Here is a 17,644-nt window from a genome sequence, read left to right on the forward strand (position 1 = left end):
CAAACCTCTTATCTCACTCACATTGTGTGACTCATGAATGAGAAACACCTGGATATTGTACTGGTGATATAAAAAAAAAAAAACAACCTCACTTTGTAGGACGTTTGATAATAGAATATTCTGCACAACTTCCTGCTTCTGGCACAGAGAAAAGTCAATAAAACCTGACAGACAAACAAACAGACAGAGTTTGTAAAGTTTCTTTGTGTCATTAGAGCATATCTGTACATTTCTGTGGGCTTCATGTGTTTGATTGTGCTGAGAAGCTGCAGCAGAGTGAACTATTATACATATAACAGTGAGCTGCAGCTATTCGATACGTGCAACATGCACTCACAGTTTCAGTTTTGCTTGGCACTCCAAATATGAACTCTGACCCCCTTTTCATGTGCTTTTATTTCTTCTGCTGGCTGTTCTTCAGTCGCCTGCCTCGCTCAGCTCCCTCTCTCTCTGGGTAAGAACTTTACTCGTCTTTATTTATTTATGGGGTTTGATGAGAAACAGAGTGCTGCTTTTGAAATTTGAGCTGCTGCATATTTGTACAAAAATTCACAGATTTACACTCAGAATTCATGCTGGTGAATAAAAGTGCCGTAACGTTTTAGATTACAGCCTGCAACGTGCAGTGTAATTACTCCGCAGTTACAGTGTTATCTTTTGTGTTAACGGTGTAGCAGTACGGTACGTACCAATACATATATACAGGTACCGAGGAACAAGATGTGAAGTTATGGAATAAGGGGGTAACAATTTAGGAACTTACAAATAGGCCCACTGTAATTATTGTTTAACTACCAGGTACCTATTCTATTATCATTTTTCATTTTGGCGTACTTAAAATAATAACGGAGTACATGAGGTATGACTCACTTGTAGTGGTTTAGATTACAGCCCTCACATCCTGTCATTTTCCTGTAATTACATGTAACAAACATAATTTACTCTGTAACTACAGAGGACAATGTGAGCACAGTTTTAATTTTACTTGCCGCAAAAAAATGGAAGAACTTAATTAACTACGCAGTTTGCAATCAGAAGAGTATATGAGCCATTTATGTGTGTTCTGATTCATAGCTCATGTTTTATCTTAAGCTATATTTATATTAGCTATAGCTATATATTTATTTCCTGGGATGAAAGGAGATCGTATTCTATTATCCTATTCTATTATTACAGAGTATGTACGACCTACTGAGCAATAATCTGGAAATCTAGGAAAAAATTTAGAGAGAATTAATACTGTAGTTATTATTTAACTACTATACCTGTTATGTTATTACAGGGAACGATGTGACCATAAAACTGAGTAAAAATCTGGACGTTTCAGGGAAGATGGAGTGATGACTTTTGCAGTACTTCATACATCTGATGTGATTTTATTTCAAAATGACCTTATTACCAACAAACTACATTGCTCCTCTTTCATTTTGGCGTACTTGAAATAACTACGGGGTACATCTGTGCGTTTACTTCGGAATAAAGGGTCCAGGGTCCAGCGTGTTGTCATGGATACTGTCGGCCTCTGAAGACTGTCTCAGCTGTCATTCATCTCAACAAACTTCATCACTTGACGCTTGTTTATGGCATCGTGGCTCCGTTTGCCATCAGCGGACAGAATTCACCCACCAGAGATGTCACTCACTTGTGTTTAAACACATGTTGACAATTTTGAAGTCATTAAAATGTTGAAAGTCTTCTCCCTGGTATTTGTTTTCGTCCGGCATCACGGCTCTTCAATGAGCAAGTTTACCCTTTTTTTTCAGCTCTGTGCACGATCTCCTTTCATCCCAGGAAATAAATATATAGCTATAGCTATATATTTATATATAGCTAAAGATAAAACATGAATCAGAACACACTTAAATGGCTCATATACTCTTCTGATTGCAAACTGCGTGGTTAATTAAGTTCTTCCATTTTTTTGCGGCAAGTAAAATTACAACTGTGCTCACATTGTCCTCTGTAGTTACAGAGTAAATTATGTTTGTTACATGTAATTACAGGAAAATGACAGGATGTGAGGGCTGTAATCTAAACCACTACAAGTGAGTCATACCTCATGTACTCCGTTATTATTTTGACTACGCCAAAATGAAAAATGATAATAGAATAGGTACCTGGTAGTTAAACAATAATTACAGTAGGCCTATTTGTAAGTTCCTAAATTGTTACCCCCTTATTCCATAATTTCACATCTTGTTCCTCGGTACCTACATATATGTATTGGTACGTACCGTACTGCTACACCGTTAACACAAAAGATTACACTGTAACTGCGGAGTAATTACACTGCACGTTGCAGGCTGTAATCTAAAGCGTTACCCAAAAGTGCTTCACAACTCAAGCTTGAATGAGGACATTCTAAGAGGCTCATTATGGGGAAAAAAGCACAAAGAAAGGACGGATGAAACTTCAGTTCAGTTATGTTGAGTGATGTGAAGTTTTTATGAAACTCCTGCTGGAAACAGGCCCAGACTGGCCTCAACACTGAAATGTGTTGTTAGTCATTAGTTACTTGTGGATCATTGCAAGTCCAACATGTCATTTTAGTAGATGCTGTTCTGTTCATAGTGTCAATCAGTGGTAGAAAGAGTACTCAGATCCTTTATTAAAGTAAAAGTATTAAGTAAAAGTCCTCTTAATGTTAGAATGAACACTGACCAACACTTTCATTTTGTGGCTGTAATGAACTCTGCAGCTTCTGGGGTTTTTTACAGTGTTAAATGACATACGATACATGATATGCATGACTCCCTTTTGAGAAACTTCCTTTCTTTCTCGTGAATTTCATACTCAGAGGTGAAGTATGTAACTCCAGAAAGATGTCCTTTCCTGGAAAGAGGAGCAATAGTTTCCCGTATGCAAAGTCCTGAAATTTACACAGGAGTTTAATGTGTTCACACACATTCCAGTCTGCCAAACACTTTGTTGAAGGCTTTATAACTAAACAAGGTGAAAGAAACTCAAGTTATCTATTTACTGAACCTGTTAAGGGATGTTTCGGCTGGTGAATAATTATTTTCTTAGAGTGTATTAATGTGTGTATTCCAGCTTAAACCAATCAATAAGACACAAATAATAGTGTCCATGCCTTCTTTTTTTTTTTTTTTTAAAATGTAGGTAGTTGGTAATTTACACAAGAGCTTATAAATTGTTTTGATGAATAATCCACAAGAAATGCAATTTTTTTTTGTCCAGTAAAATGTCTGAAATGTAAATGACACTTTCTGAAACATGTGAAACTGTAGTTTTATTAAGTTCCTCTTAATAAGAGATGTATCGGAGTATTTTTTTGACAGAAATCTCCACTGAGGGATAGGAAAACAACTGTTTAGGCTATTTGCCTGAATTGACCCCTTAAAATATGTATGGTGACATTTAAAGTCGATTTTTTCATTAGCTTCATTTATTTCAAAGAGACAAGAGAGACATGAGACACAGGAGACTTTCCGGCTGGCTCGTATCAATAACAGCGGGATGAAGATGTTTCTTTTACTGGAAGTTACCAAATAGCTGTGTGCTTTTAATGTTTCAAACAGCACACAGTCCCAGTCAATGAATAAATCAGCTTTAACGGCTTTAGGTAATTGAAGTATTATGAAGCGGAACCAATTTTTATAACATTTATAAATGGTCTTTTGCAACTTCTCATCATAGTAAAAAAAAAAATCAAAGGCAGGCATGTTGAGATGATTTATGAAGCTGCAGGGCTCTGAGAAAACTGATCCCAAAAAAGGAGGAGGAGGAGATGGCAAAAGAAACAGAGTTTGGGAAAAGAGGAGGGCATATAAGAGTATAGTGAAATGAAAGGGAGGAGGAAGAGGGGAGAGGGAGGAGTGAGAAAGTGAAAGGGCAGACGGAGAGGGAGAGGAAGAGGAGTGAGGTGAGATAGAGAGCAGGACGCTGGTGAAAGCTTGTCGTCTCCATGCTATCCATCGTTCATCCATTAATCCCACATACAGACTCCAGACTTCCACTTTTCAACCAGGAGAGGGAAACCAGTCTGCTCCTCAGCAGCTCCTGCAGCTTTCGGTGAAGCGAGAAAAAAAAAAAAAAAAAAAGAATCACTGTAAGAAAATCGTTCTTCTGGAATTCACTGCACCGATCTGCTTTGGGACAGTTTCTTTCCCTTAAAGTTGGAAAACAGAGAAGAATTCACTTGGTGATACACTGAGATAAGCTATCGTTTCCTTTCATGGATTATATTGGTGTTTTTTCTTTTGAGATTTCAGCTATTTGGCTTCATATTTTAGATTTTTATTTATGTATTTTTTGCTAATGAACTGTTTTCCAGCAGTGGACCACCTGACTTTACTGAGGATTTACTGACGGAGAGTAAATGCAGTTGTAAATTTGATGTGTTTCTTTCTTTGGAGCCACTTTCACATGTTTCTGGGCTGACTGATCTCTGTTCTCTGTCATTCACCACCTGCAGTCCGGCAGCTTGGTGCCTTGTTCGCACCTCAACAGTCCACCGGAGTCCTAAAAAGCTCTCACTGTGAATCATCCAGATTTTCTCAACCGTTCCGGGATTGAAACTGCCCTCTTGTTGGATTACAGGAATCTTGAGGACACGTGTGTTCTAGTTTCTTCCAGTGGGATCAAGATGCACCTCTAGACCTCCCAGCTTTACATCTGAACCCACCTGAGACTCCATGAGAGACCACAGAGGCGGTTTATCTCCGGGAGGATGCCGTAGTGTGAGTCAGCAGCCAGCAGCAGATAATGTGAAGCAGATGATGGTTTTACTACCAGTGCCATGCTGAGAGGGAGGCCCACTCTTGCGAGTGTGCTTCTGTGTTGCATCTGTCTGCCTGTCCTGACGCAGGGCAACAAACTCAAACTCTGCAGCCTTGACAGCATCGCCCGCGTCGAAAGTCTCATCAAAGACAAAGACTTGGTACGAATTTCACCATCTGTCCTTTTTTATCTGCTTTCAACCAACAACATACAGTAACTGTGACAAATATTCCAATCAATTAGATATCATGTTCAGAAGAGTGGCGTAGGTAGAAATTGTATTTTGGGTCGGCCCGTATAGAAATTGGTGGGTCATCTTCAACTTATGAAAAGTTAGAAGAAGAAAAAAAAGAACAAACATATACAAACTGAAACATGAGTGACCATTTTACTTTGCAACATTCTGCATCACAAAAGGTAATAATAACAGCGAAACACTGTCGATCCAACATGTTCAACCAACAGAGCATCAGACTATAAAGGCTGAACAGTATAGACAAAAGGTGTCCAGCCTAAAATACAGTACAGTATATATATGCACCGGGAAGACCAGCTGCTCATCAGCTCTACAGCGCACGACACTGTTTACTATTTTATTGCATAAAGTGACAACATAAATAAATCCAGATAGCAGAGAAGCTTTTAACTTAGACATAAATCAAACATGTCGCATTCATTATGGCCCTACAGCCTTGTTGCTTCAGTAACTGGTCAGCTAATGAAAAACCAAATCTGCACATTTTACAGAAAACTGCGTTGTTACACTCTATGAACTGTGTCCGTACTACTTTGATGCCACTGTATGGCGAAACACATACAAGTGCTTTATAAATGGCACATAAATCAGCAGGTGAACCCATAGCAGCGAAATGTTTGAGTGTTAGTAAATAGTTGCAGCGGAAACGATAAGAGAGACGCTGTGTGCATTTACTAACGAGGCACAGCAGTGTAACTTCATTGATTACTTAAATCTCCCGACACGCTGACAGATCTAATGTTAATTAATGTTCTGTGTTCTTCTACACACACACACGCAGTTCAGGTTCAGGTTGTTTGGAGTAAAGCAGCTGTCCTCCTGATAAATCCTGAGCTCCATCAGAGCTTTCTAAAATATTGATTTCAGAAGCTAAATGTTTAATTCCAACCCAATCACCAGAATAAAACGTTGGCGTATGTTGTACGTTTCTGTAAACCACGGATACATTGAATGTCTACATTTCAATGTTGGACATTATCAGTTGAATAATGATGTTTTATGTCTGGTTAGGTTTAGCAACAAAAACCACTTGGTTACGGTTAGAGAAAGATCATGGTTTGGTGTAAAATAAATAAATAATAATAAAATAAAAACAGCTGCCAATGCCCCAACGTCTCACTAAAAACACCTGGTTTTGTCAGTTGAAACAGGAAGTGGGAGTTGGTTGGCGCTCTCTGCTCATCCAACTTCCTGCCAACGAACCTCCCAACTATCCACTGACCTCTGCTCCTCCTCCTAAGAAGAAATAGATAGATATAGATCTCATGTGAACTACGTCACTGTAGAAATGTTGATATGATATGTATTACACGTGTCGAAACGTAGATATTCAACATATCCGTGGTTTGCAGAAACATACAATGGCAACGTTTTATTCTGGCAACCAGGTTGTTAATTGTGTTTCCTCTGGAGAGTTTCCACTGATCTGTCAAGGTGATGACTTCAGTTTTTAGTAGTCGGGCTGACTACCAGCTTGCACACAACAGAAAAAAATTTAATTATTGCAACAACACAAAAGGGCCTATAGTCTAGCAGCAATCTCAAGGCTGCAACACCCCGGATCAGGCTGATCGAGAGGAAGCGCTGACCTCGCTGTGGGCTGATGAGTCTGGTGGTTGATGGAGGAGTTTCTTTTTCCACAACTTTTTTCCAAATAACACATTAAAAAAAACTTTGTTTAGCCATTACCGTAGGGTTAACATTACATCACTTGAAAAGCCAGCTGGTTGGCTGAAGGCAGCTCAGGAAGGTCCAGAGCAACTAAGGACAGTCCGGAGATGTCCTACAACCTATTTCAACAGTTCGGTTTTAATCAGAAGACAATTCAACACACGCAACAAGTCAACAATAAATGAAGTATATCAGGGCCTGTGCCATCTGTGCCACTCAGGTCTACTACTGGCTACATACCTGGTTCAGAGAGCAGCCACAGGTTTTAATCACCGTAATGATCCTGATAAAAGATGACTCATTCACCAAGTTTTTTTTTTTGCAACACACAACCAATAACCTCAGGCTGGAATGAAAAGATAAAGCATGTTGCAAACACTAATGATCGACTTGTGTGTGTGTGAGTCTCAGGGTGAAGTGTGTTATGAAAGACAAGATGAAAACACATCTTGTTGGGTCTTGCTCAGTCATCCTGGCAGTGAGTAAGAATGCTGCATAACAGACTCCCAAACTTCTCTCTCTTACACGAGGAATTATGAAAGAGATCATTACAGCATGCAAGCAAGCAAAATGCTATTTATGTTGCACACTTCATTCCAGGTGTAAACACAATGCCAGACTGTATGATTTACTGTATGATTTACATTGGTGTTGCAGCCGCAACACCAATGTAAATCATAAAAATGCACATCACATCATGATCAAATTACATGTTCCAGCAACTGAGAGCACAGAAGTTAAAAGCAGCTTCAACATTTTTCGAGGAGATCCTGGGAATAATTAGACCCGTTCCGGATGACCTGACAGGTCGAAATGGTTCGTAGCTGACTTGTAATGACTGTACAGATGTAGAGCTGATGCAGAACTGTCTCTTTCTCCTCAGAAGTTGCTGGACTGCATGCTGTACACACCCACCACTGGAGACTACAAGGTATGAGCTTTCTCTCCGCTCTGACTCATTTATAATCATCATATCATATCCTCGTATCTCATATATACTCAATTCTTACAGACTCAGGAAGACAAAGGTCCTCAGCTGGTTAATTGCCTCAACTAAAAATGATCTTAGTCATCAGAGCCAATCGAGTTCAAACAGAAATTTAAAAGGAAATGAGAAGAAAGCCACAAGAATAAACAGAAACTATTTTAGGCCGTTAAAATATAAATATTTAGTTTAGGAAGTGGATTGTATTGTAACATATCATTATGTCACTAAGCTAATGTCAGAAATCTGGCCTGGCTGCAGAGGCTGCCTGCATTTGGCAACAGTCTTACTGTAGTCATGGATTCTCAGCGTGCCTGTGGACGTCAGCCAGATTCTTACTGTGTGAGGTTATATCTGTGATTTCTGGTGATCCACAACTGTTCATATGACAACATCAAACATCACAGAGCCCAGTTAGCTCTACAGTTTCCCTGGATTCACCTCTGAGACCTGCTCTGGTTTTATACATAGGAACAGTGACTGATAAACAGTTTTCCATCCACACATGTGCTTTTTATTAGCTCTAATAAAACTGTAAAAAGTAATTTGTAAAAAGTAAGCTGGTTTTTTCCATCTTCAGACTGAGATTGCTACCCAAATGAGAAATGAAACATGTTTTCTCACATGTTTCATTGTTCATTGTAGCTGTAGCAATCTCAGGGCTTCCCAAAGTTTGCCAGTGTATTTATACCCTACCTCTTAATTAAGAGTGCCCTCTACAGCTGTGAGGGTGGAGGGGTTGGAATGGAAAAGGCCTCCAGCATTTCATTTGAGTTTCAGAATTGTCAAACTTATAAATATGTGTGCTATCCTGAGAAAATTCCCACTATTGAGCGAAAAATGTTCGCAAAAAACCCCAAAATGCAATTCTTCACCAATACTTTGTGTCATATTGGAAGGGTTATTATTCATTCCCTTGGACACAATCCTTTACTAACCTACTCTCTTTATTTCTTTTATTTTACATTTTATTCATCTGTGTGCACAAACTGATGAGCTGAACACAGTTTATTCATCTGCACACTCAGTTTAGCAATATTTGCCCTCATCAATATTTTATTTTCTACCATATGCCCCCTTGGCAGGTAGTTCTGCAGTGCATGATTTACATCCTGAGAGCCACTGCAGGATGTCCTTTATACAGTGAGGCAGGAAGTCAAGTCAAAGCAAATTTTATTTGTATAGCTCAAATTACCATCAGGGGGCTTTTAAATCTGTATAGGAATACAACCTCCTCTATCCTTAGACCCTCGATTTCAGGAAGTAAAGATGTGGAGGTGGAGATGGTGGATGGACATGTAGCACTGCCAACTTTTATGCAGAAAACCTGAAAGAAACATTTGCTTTTTTTAAAACCATAATCTCAGTCTTTCCTTAACTTCAACCATGCTGTTGCTGCCATGCCTACATGTAGTAGAAAGAAATAATTTGTGCAATATGAATATTCTGTCTGGTGATAAGGTTAAGGGAAAAAATAATACCAGAACTAAATAACCTAAGCTAGAGACAACTACGGAAGTGAGAAAATATATTCTTTCTTTCAGTGATTTGGGTGAAATGAAACTTTAAAACTGACTCTATGAAAGAAATTATATAAAAATACACATCAACATAAAAACTCCTGTGGTTCATTAAGATAATAAGTCTTTTATACTGAGGTTGTTGACTTCACAGCGTCATCTTTCTCTCCCCCTCTTTGTCTCTCTCTCTCTCCAGCAGAACTGCCCCCGCTCCACCCTGAATTGCTTTGCTGATGAAGTTAATGTCCTCATCGAGGAGTCCAATAAAAACATAGCAGCAAAAACGTTATTTAGAATGCTAAAATCATTAGCAGGGCGCATCGACCAGGTGAGGAAGAGAGAAACAATTACAAGTCTGCAGAATGTGACTGATAAATTGATTGTGATTGGTTTGTAAAAGTCATTTAAAAAGCCACTTTAGGAAGAAAATACTGTAAAAGAGGTCATTTGAAGTTGTATAAGACGCATTTATTGCATTTACTCTTATGTGTGTTTTAACATTTTTTACATTACAGGTATTTTCGTGTGTATACATATGTATATTTTGACTTATACATGAAAATGAACCGCAGTTTAATTAGTAAGGTAGAGGCTGAAGATGATTTTATTTAGCTGTAGTTTATGATACAGTATCAGTATATTTAGGTGATTGGCCTCATTTCCATAGCAACAGCAGCCGAAGCTCATGCGTATTGTAGTTTTTCTTAGCCGTCCACCAAAATCACAGACAAACTGTGATTTCTTAGAATAAAGCTGAAATAATTAAAACTGGTGGTCATAATATAAACCTAAAAGCTTCTTGAGTCCTGAGTTACTTCGTTCAGTAATATTGTATTGAGGAGATTGTTTGAAGAAAAATATGAAATGGGAATACAGAGTGGGGAGAGCAACATGTGTAGTGTTTACAGCTTGTCAAGTAAAGTCAATTAATACTGCTTTAAACGTCAAACTGTCAAAAGTATAGAGAAGATTGAATTAAAATTTGTCAAAGTCTGCTTCAATCTCTCTGTATATTAGAACAACTTCTTCACCACAGCCACAAACTTGTCAAAAAGTATGGAAGATAACACCGGTTTATTAATGACTGGACACTGGAGCAGGGTGGGGATCGGAAAGTGAGGCGAGAGCCAGAGAGCCAGATATCTCAGCAGCAGATCAATCAGTGACTGGCTCATTGTTACTGAACTTTACAGATTGATATCATATTCTGTTTGCTACACAAAACAAGAAATTCTTCAAAAATCTCTTGTGTGACTAGTCCAGTATTTAGATGTTGGAGATTGGGTTGTTACCAGAAATAATATGTCATCCTTGGCTTCTTTGATTGGGGACTACAGCGGAAATCTGTTTGCTAGATATAAAACGAGCTTAACAACAAGCAGATACACTCTCTTGAGTCTGTTAGAGCAGCCTTGGGTCATGCTCTACGACAGAAGAAAAATACACAAAAATACATTTCATGAGGAAAAAATGAGGCTGCAAACCAGCCAACAATAGCCACGGGTAATTAATGTTTGCTGGAAGTAAACAGCTTTCACTAAAGAATTAGTTTGTTGGTTAAAACAAGTAAACAATTAGGTAAACCTCAAAAAGTCTTGGTATTTTCTTGCCTGGAGCAGCATGCATAGCATACCACCAATTCAACCGCATTAAAATCATTAAGATAAGTTAGGAAAAACAAGAGAATATAAAAAAAGGCAAACACAAAGTGGGGTAAAGGGACAGGAGCTAAAAAGGCCTGTTTCAGACACAGGCTGAACTGAGGGGCTGCATAAAGGGCCAGTAGAAGATAATGTGCAGAATATGTGTCCTTAAAGATCCATTCAAGACTTGTTTTAAATTTGTGATTTTACAGCGAAGCTCAAACATGCAACTGCAGGATCAAGAAGTAGAGAGGGGGGGGGCTTTAATAAAAGGCAGAGCCAAACTTTTAAAAAAAGGTGGGAGGACAGATGCAAAGAGGTGGGAGTTTTGTTCAAATGTGGCAAAACAAAGTTGGTATGTTGGTGAAAGTTGAGTCTTGTTTGTTTTATTCCGGCGTGGTTCAGTCTGGTTGAACGAGACAGGTTGGTTCTCCTCCTCCGTGTGATTCGTTTGGGCAGGTCTTAACACAGCAATCAACCAAAACAACTGCATAGAGACCCTTTAGAGGAAGTGGTCTCAGTCCGGTTACAAACTAACTCTGGAGTGGTTGGTTTGTGGTGGGAAACGTCATCCGACCTCCACCTGATCAACTACAAGCAATTTAGGACAACTGCTCTTTAGGTTTGTTTCTGTGGCCAATAATAAATGTATCTCTCTCTCTCTCACCCCCACAGTCAGAGTCAGAGTGTCTTCAGTGTGAGAGCCACAAGGAAGAAAAAGTGGAAAAATTCCTCTCAGATCTTCTTGAAATTCTTAAGCAGAATAACTCTGAGCACTGCTAAACTGGTTAACCGCTCCTCGATGCTCCCTCAAAGGACTTTTAGAAAGAGACTTCAAGAGCTGTTTTCCTCTTCATGAACTTCTCATGTCACCTGCGCACAAATAAAGTGCAGCATGCATGCATGCATGGTTTCTGAGCATGTTAGTGGTATTTTATTTACAGCTGGAGGGATGTTTCTATGTGCAAAGGAGACAATCAAGCTTATGCATTCTGCACATGCAAACTCTCAGAGCTTAGTAAATACAGAAGAGAAGAGGATCTTTTTTTATGTAAACTTTAACAGCTTGAAAATAATACTGAGTTTATTCAACTCTAAATACTAATTGCTGCCAAGAGTATGTTCATTTGTACCACAGAAGTTGTAAAGTCAAAATGCAGGAGACTGTGTGTTCAGGATTAGGCAACAAAAGCACTTCAGTGAAGGACACATCGTGAATTAGTTAAACGCTGAAAAAGTAAACAAGTCCCGTCTCATGTTGGTATTTACTTTTTCAATATTTAACTGAGGCAATGTTCTTTCCCTGTTGACCTCAAATGCTTCAGAGTTGCATAACAGGGGTCACTCTATACCTAAGCTGCCTACTTGTGTGCCTTTCTAATACTAAAAAATGTACCCTGTCATTGTATTAAAGCATTGTCTTCACAAAGGAATGTCTAAAGTCATGAGTCTGTTTAATTATCACCTGTGTTTTTCGTCCTCTTGTTTTATAATCTAAGTGTCTTTACACTAGTATCTAAGTATCTTTAATACTACACTACACTAATCTCTTTGCACGACTGTCAGTATAAATCAGTCGAAAAATGACAATGAAAATGGGTATCAGAAGGAAATATTTGTATATTTGTGTGATGTGATATTATTATAAAACAACATTCATCATATAATGAGATAACCCAAATTATTTAAATTACCAAACTAGCCTAAATACCAGTAACAGACAATAATGAGCGATAATAATAACAATAAAAAACCACCGCACTTATGGGTGATTTAATGTCGCAATGAAAAATTTACATTAAAAAAATCTACTAAAGACCAATCAGTTGTGTGACCACTGAGTGTAAACTCCATCTGTGGTCTTCTCATTAGCACAGGTAATCTTGCTTTTAATTTGAGTTAAAGTTTACATTATTAATTTCTAATTGACATTGTGGGTGTATGTGATGTGCTGTCGTGTGTAGCTTTGTATTTTGTATGGTGTGTCCTTTGTATATGGGGTTTTTTTTTGCTTTATACTGTTTGTTGTTGCTCTGTTGTATGTTTTGATTGTGGGGGACTACGGATGCAAATTAGCTTCGAGCTAACTCCGGTGCAGTGCATCTTTAATATTTAAAACTGCACACTGTCCCAATCAATAAATCAAATCTACAAATCTACACTCCGAGTAGATGTTCAGCACCTTTTCCGCAGCTTTCCTGCACTTCTGGCACTTGGCGAAAGGTTGTTTTTTTTTGCAGGTCATTCCTCCTCTGCTCCTTTTATTATTTAATCATGACTTGATGTAGTTGTCAAATCACACACACAACGAATGGCGTTGCCTGTCAACTTAGAATGTTTAAACATGAACCACGTAAAAATAAATGCATTTCATATGGTGGCAGTTATAGGTATGAATGGTGTAAAGGTATATAAAGTGTTATTTTTAACAATGGGGGGTGCTTCACAACATTATTTTAGCAAAAGTCAAAGAATGGGGGACATGAATATTTCATTAAAACACAGTAACGTATAATTTCTATAAAAATATAACATAAGAATGTTAATCATGCTTTTTGTTGCTAGGAGAACAATTAAATAGGTTGACAGTCAGACCATGTCCACACTAAGCCAGCTAAATTCATAAACACATGTTCCTCTCTCTGTTTTGGCCCTCTGTCCAGACTGAAACATTTTTCTCCCGAGAGACAAGTTTTTCCATACCAGCCTCCAGTGTATGGAAAGCCGAAAGTGCCATAATTCGCCTCTATTTTTATGTGATTCACATTAAAATGCAGTTTTTTACAATTTTATTTGTCAAAAACGCCACTATTTTGAGTACTCTAGTGAGGTACAGTAAAACACCGTTTTTTGCATCATAAAAAGATTTTTTTTTTTTTTTTTAAAAACACTGTTTTTTGCGGCGTTTTTTCCGTAGGGTAATGAGCCCTTCCATTCGTTTTGCATAGCCAGTAAGTTCAAAGTTTCTGTAACCAATCAGTGAACAGTAAAGCCAGACCAAAGCAATTCAACGATGAAAGGTGCCTGCCATTGTTAGGCTGTAGATCTGTGTTGTCTTTATGAATTGTACAGTACTCAGAATCAGAGGGTAAAATATTGATTTGCATGAAAATATAATCACATTGCTTGCCCTCATTGTCTTTTAAAATAACCTGTAGTGTAAAATATAACTGTATTGGGTTATCTGTCACTTCAAGAGATGGGAACTTAGACGATAGCTAGCTAATTTAGCTAATTGTCTTTATTTACTGCAAGATGATTATGAACTGTAATTTTCAGGATTCATTGAATTAAATATTGATTTGCCTGAGAATATAACCTTTTTACCTTTTAAAATGACCTGTATTGATCATCACTGAAGATACGCACCAAGAACCAAATTACTCTTATCGCAGGAAACTGTTGATATCCTAATGGTCTGAGAGGTAGGCTTCACATTCAAGCATTCCAGGATCAAATCGTAACCTCAACATCTTCAATTTTCCCCTTTTGCAGCTCTTGAAATGTGGCTTGTATTTAGCTGTGATGTAAAGTATACTATGAACAATCTCTGGCACAAGTATTTCCTGCAGGATTAATAAAGTTCTATCTTACTTTTATCTTATGCTGACATTTCTAATTCACCTGTGCCTAGTTCACTACCAGTAATACACAATTAGGCAATACTTCTACTACTTCTGCCAAATCCAGTGCCATTCTGCAGTAGCAACGGTTGTGGGTTCTCCAGTAGTACAAGGTAGTCTTCTGCTATCTCTACTGTCAGCATATAGCATCTCAAATATTCCTGTCTGTGTAACCCCATCATAAAAATGACATTTGCAATTATATGTCATTATAACAGCAGAGGTCTGTACTACGAAGCAGGCTTTTGGTGTTAGCGAGGTAACTTCAGGTTTAACTCAAGCAGCAACCTCCAGGGCTGAAAAATGAAGCCAATGCGGAAGTGCCAAAAACTGCAGTTCTTTGAATGGCCACTTGACACTCCAAAACCGAGTCAATCCCCATAGACCCCCCATGTTAAAATGCCCAACTTTACAGCAGAAATAAACATGTTTACAGCCTGGTACAAAAAATGGTTTTGGTCTCTGTGGCTAATTTCCTCTTTCATGACAACTGTACAGGGGGTGAATGTTTTTATAACTCACCCGTTTAAATTTTATTAAGCCGTAAAGTTATGCATAATGAAGGACATGGCTGCTTTGAGTGACAGGTTCACCAGCAGTGGCTTGTTTCAGCCATTCGGCCCACCTCTTTGCCCATTTTTGATTGGCTGGGAGTGAGGCAGAGTCACGTACTGCGAAGATGGCGACGGCCAGAGCGGCTCACTTTGGGCTTCAGAACCGCTCTTCAGAAACCAGCGAGTGACGTCACGGTAACTATATCCATCTTTTTATACAGTCTATGGTTTAACTCTGGGTTTTCAGTCCTACGACGCTGGTTCATTTCTTACTAGGGTTCATCACCCCAGGCCTCAGATGCTAGATGACTAAACAAGCAGCAATCCAAACATTCACTCATCTGTACGCATCTCTTATAAAAAAAAAAAAGTTTACACAATTTCAAAACAAAACAGAGTAAGCAGAGCTTTCTGTCGGTCTTTTTATTTATCTCTTCTTTTTTATTTACATCTACCACTTCTTACAGCAAAATGACCTGCAGCTGTTATGTAGATCCGCCATGGCAATAAAAACAATATATCTGTAGTGATGCATTTCTACCACATTATAATGGTTTCATAGTATGTTGAGTATCACCATTGTGCTGAACGCAACGCAAAAGAGGCCTGTGTTTTACCTGATGAGGTACATTGTACAGTTGCTGTTGAGGGGGTTGCTGGGGAGGTTGTTGCTGTTGCTGTTGTTGTTGCTGCTGTTCATCGTACTTTATGTTGAGTTGTGGGACATGGGCAGGATCAGATGGATGTTGTAGTCCAAGTAGATTCAAGAATGGCCCCTCTCTGGCCTCAGTCTCCCTCTCCTGAGCTTCTGTTTCCTGCACACTTCGTTCATTCATGATGTGTCCTAATGGAATTTCAGCTGACACTCAGATGCTCTTAAAAGGAGGAAGTGAATAAGAAAACTGACTAAAAGCTCTGTTTAGTGTACAGTTTGATGTGTCATCACATTCATTTCATGCGTGTTTCTGCCCTTGTTTTTTTTGTTTTCGAAATTATGTAAACTTTCTTGTGAGAGATGTGCACAGATGTGTACAGCGAATGTTTGGATTGTTGCCTGTTTAGTCATCATAGCATCTGCTGTTATCAGCTGCTGTTGTCATGACATGGCTACACAGACAGGAATATTTGAGACACTATATGCTGACAAAAATCCACAGTGTGTCCACACAGTCATTTAAAAGTTGATGTGAAGCTTATACGAGGCTTCAGCAGTCTGAGTTAATCATATGAAGTGGATATCTGACACATTTACAGTCTTTTTAGCATCAAATTCCCTCTTTGTGTTTCCCCAGACAGTGTTTCCCTGTTGAGCTGCGGTGGAAGTATAGTAATGGTCAGTATGAACAGGAGGAATGATTACAGCAAGACAAAAAAAGTTTCACTGTTCCTTTGGGCTCCTGACTGTTGTTTTACGACAGATTTGAAAAAAAAGCTTTGTGAAAGCTGTTTTCTGTGCTACACTGACAAGCTAATCAGTTATCTAGCCTGCGCACTGACGTCATCAGCATGTTTTTCCACAGTGGATGTTTGTTCTGTAGTTCGTTCAGTAAGTCAACAACAGACAAAAAGTAGACCAATCAAAGCCTAGAACCTGCCTAATTATCATAAAAGTTGTAGTAGAAGTTAAGGCTGCAACTAACAATTATTTTCATTATTGACTAATCAATCGCTTATTTTCTCAATAATCATTAGTTGTTTGGTACATAAAATGTCAGAAAATGGTGAAAAATGTCGATCAGTGTTTCCCAAAGCCCAACATGACGTCCTAAAATGTCTTGTTTTGTCCACAACTTAAAGATATTTAGTTTACTGTCATAGAGGACTAAAGAAACCAGAAAATATTCATATCTGAGTGGCTGGAATCTGAGAATTTGGACATTTTCTTCTTATAAAATGATTCAAAACAATGAGTCGATTAACAAAATAGTTGGCGATTACTTTTCTGTCAGTCCCCTAATCAATTAATTGACTGATCATTACAGCTCTAGTAGAAGTATAGTGGTCTTCCAGTCTTCTGTTTTATCAGTACAATCAGAAAAAAAAACTCAAACTACACACACAGTAATGAAAATTTTAGAAAAAAAAAAGTATTGTTACATTAAACGTTAAAGGTTTTCACTCAAAAGAACAGATGTTGCAGCTGTTTTATCTCACTAAATAATGATGAAAGGAAGTAGCGCAGGCAGGGTTGGAAATATAAACTTTACAACAGAGGTCCACAGCTTCTCACCAAACGTTGTCATTAACATCTACTCTCACAGCAGCTGTGCAGCATCCCTCCTTCTTTGCTGCTTTTAGTATTTTGTTATGCAGTTATCTAAACGAAGATCTAAGCAATCCATTCAAACTCTTCTGTATATTTGCATGCAGTAAACAAAAAGTGGAAGAAAGCTTTCATGTACACATTATAAAGGAAACTTTTTGAGGCAGCTGCAGTCAGCTGCTCAGTGTTTTCTACCAAGCATTTTACAGTTAATTATGGACGATATGTACTCAATCAGCCGAATCTGCTTTTCTGCAGGCCTTTAACGACAAGAAGCTATTTGCTGAAGATGTCATCGTCCACGACAACTTCGAGCATTTCTAACGAGTCAAGCGATGAGGTGAAGATGTATTTAATTATTTAGTCTATAGTACTATAGGTTATAGCTC

The 17,644-nt window shown here is 38.4% G+C and overlaps 1 protein-coding gene across 4 annotated transcripts; it reads left to right on the plus strand.

The window, feature by feature from the left end:
- The first annotated feature begins 384 nt into the window (after nt 1-384).
- il15l (interleukin 15, like) lies at nt 385-12,248 on the plus strand. Of its 4 annotated transcripts, XM_044355362.1 has the most exons (5): nt 385-454; nt 4,436-4,900; nt 7,551-7,598; nt 9,369-9,500; nt 11,491-12,248. In XM_044355362.1, exons 2-5 carry the CDS (start codon nt 4,760-4,762, stop codon nt 11,596-11,598), a joined length of 429 nt encoding a protein of 142 aa, XP_044211297.1. In that variant the 5' UTR covers nt 385-454; nt 4,436-4,759; the 3' UTR covers nt 11,599-12,248. The 4 variants fall into 4 exon arrangements, with proteins under 4 accessions (XP_044211297.1, XP_044211299.1, XP_044211300.1 ...); XM_044355364.1 differs by lacking the exon at nt 385-454 and having other exon boundaries at nt 3,720-4,900; nt 7,554-7,598; XM_044355365.1 differs by lacking the exon at nt 385-454 and having other exon boundaries at nt 3,723-4,900; nt 7,554-7,598; nt 9,372-9,500.
- The last annotated feature ends 5,396 nt before the right edge of the window (nt 12,249-17,644 follow it).

The sequence above is a fragment of the Thunnus albacares genome, chromosome 6 (genome assembly GCF_914725855.1).
Source record: "Thunnus albacares chromosome 6, fThuAlb1.1, whole genome shotgun sequence".
In the NCBI taxonomy this organism is placed as follows: Eukaryota; Metazoa; Chordata; class Actinopteri; order Scombriformes; family Scombridae; genus Thunnus; species Thunnus albacares.

Excerpts from the sequence above, each read along its gene's own strand:
- il15l (XM_044355362.1), top strand. The coding sequence starts at position 4,760 with ATGCTGAGAGGGAGGCCCACTCTTGCGAGTGTGCTTCTGTGTTGCATC. Across the intron at positions 4,901-7,550 it reads TCATCAAAGACAAAGACTTG|AAGTTGCTGGACTGCATGCT; the intron begins GTACGAATTTCA and ends CTTTCTCCTCAG. Across the intron at positions 7,599-9,368 it reads CCACCACTGGAGACTACAAG|CAGAACTGCCCCCGCTCCAC; the intron begins GTATGAGCTTTC and ends CTCTCTCTCCAG.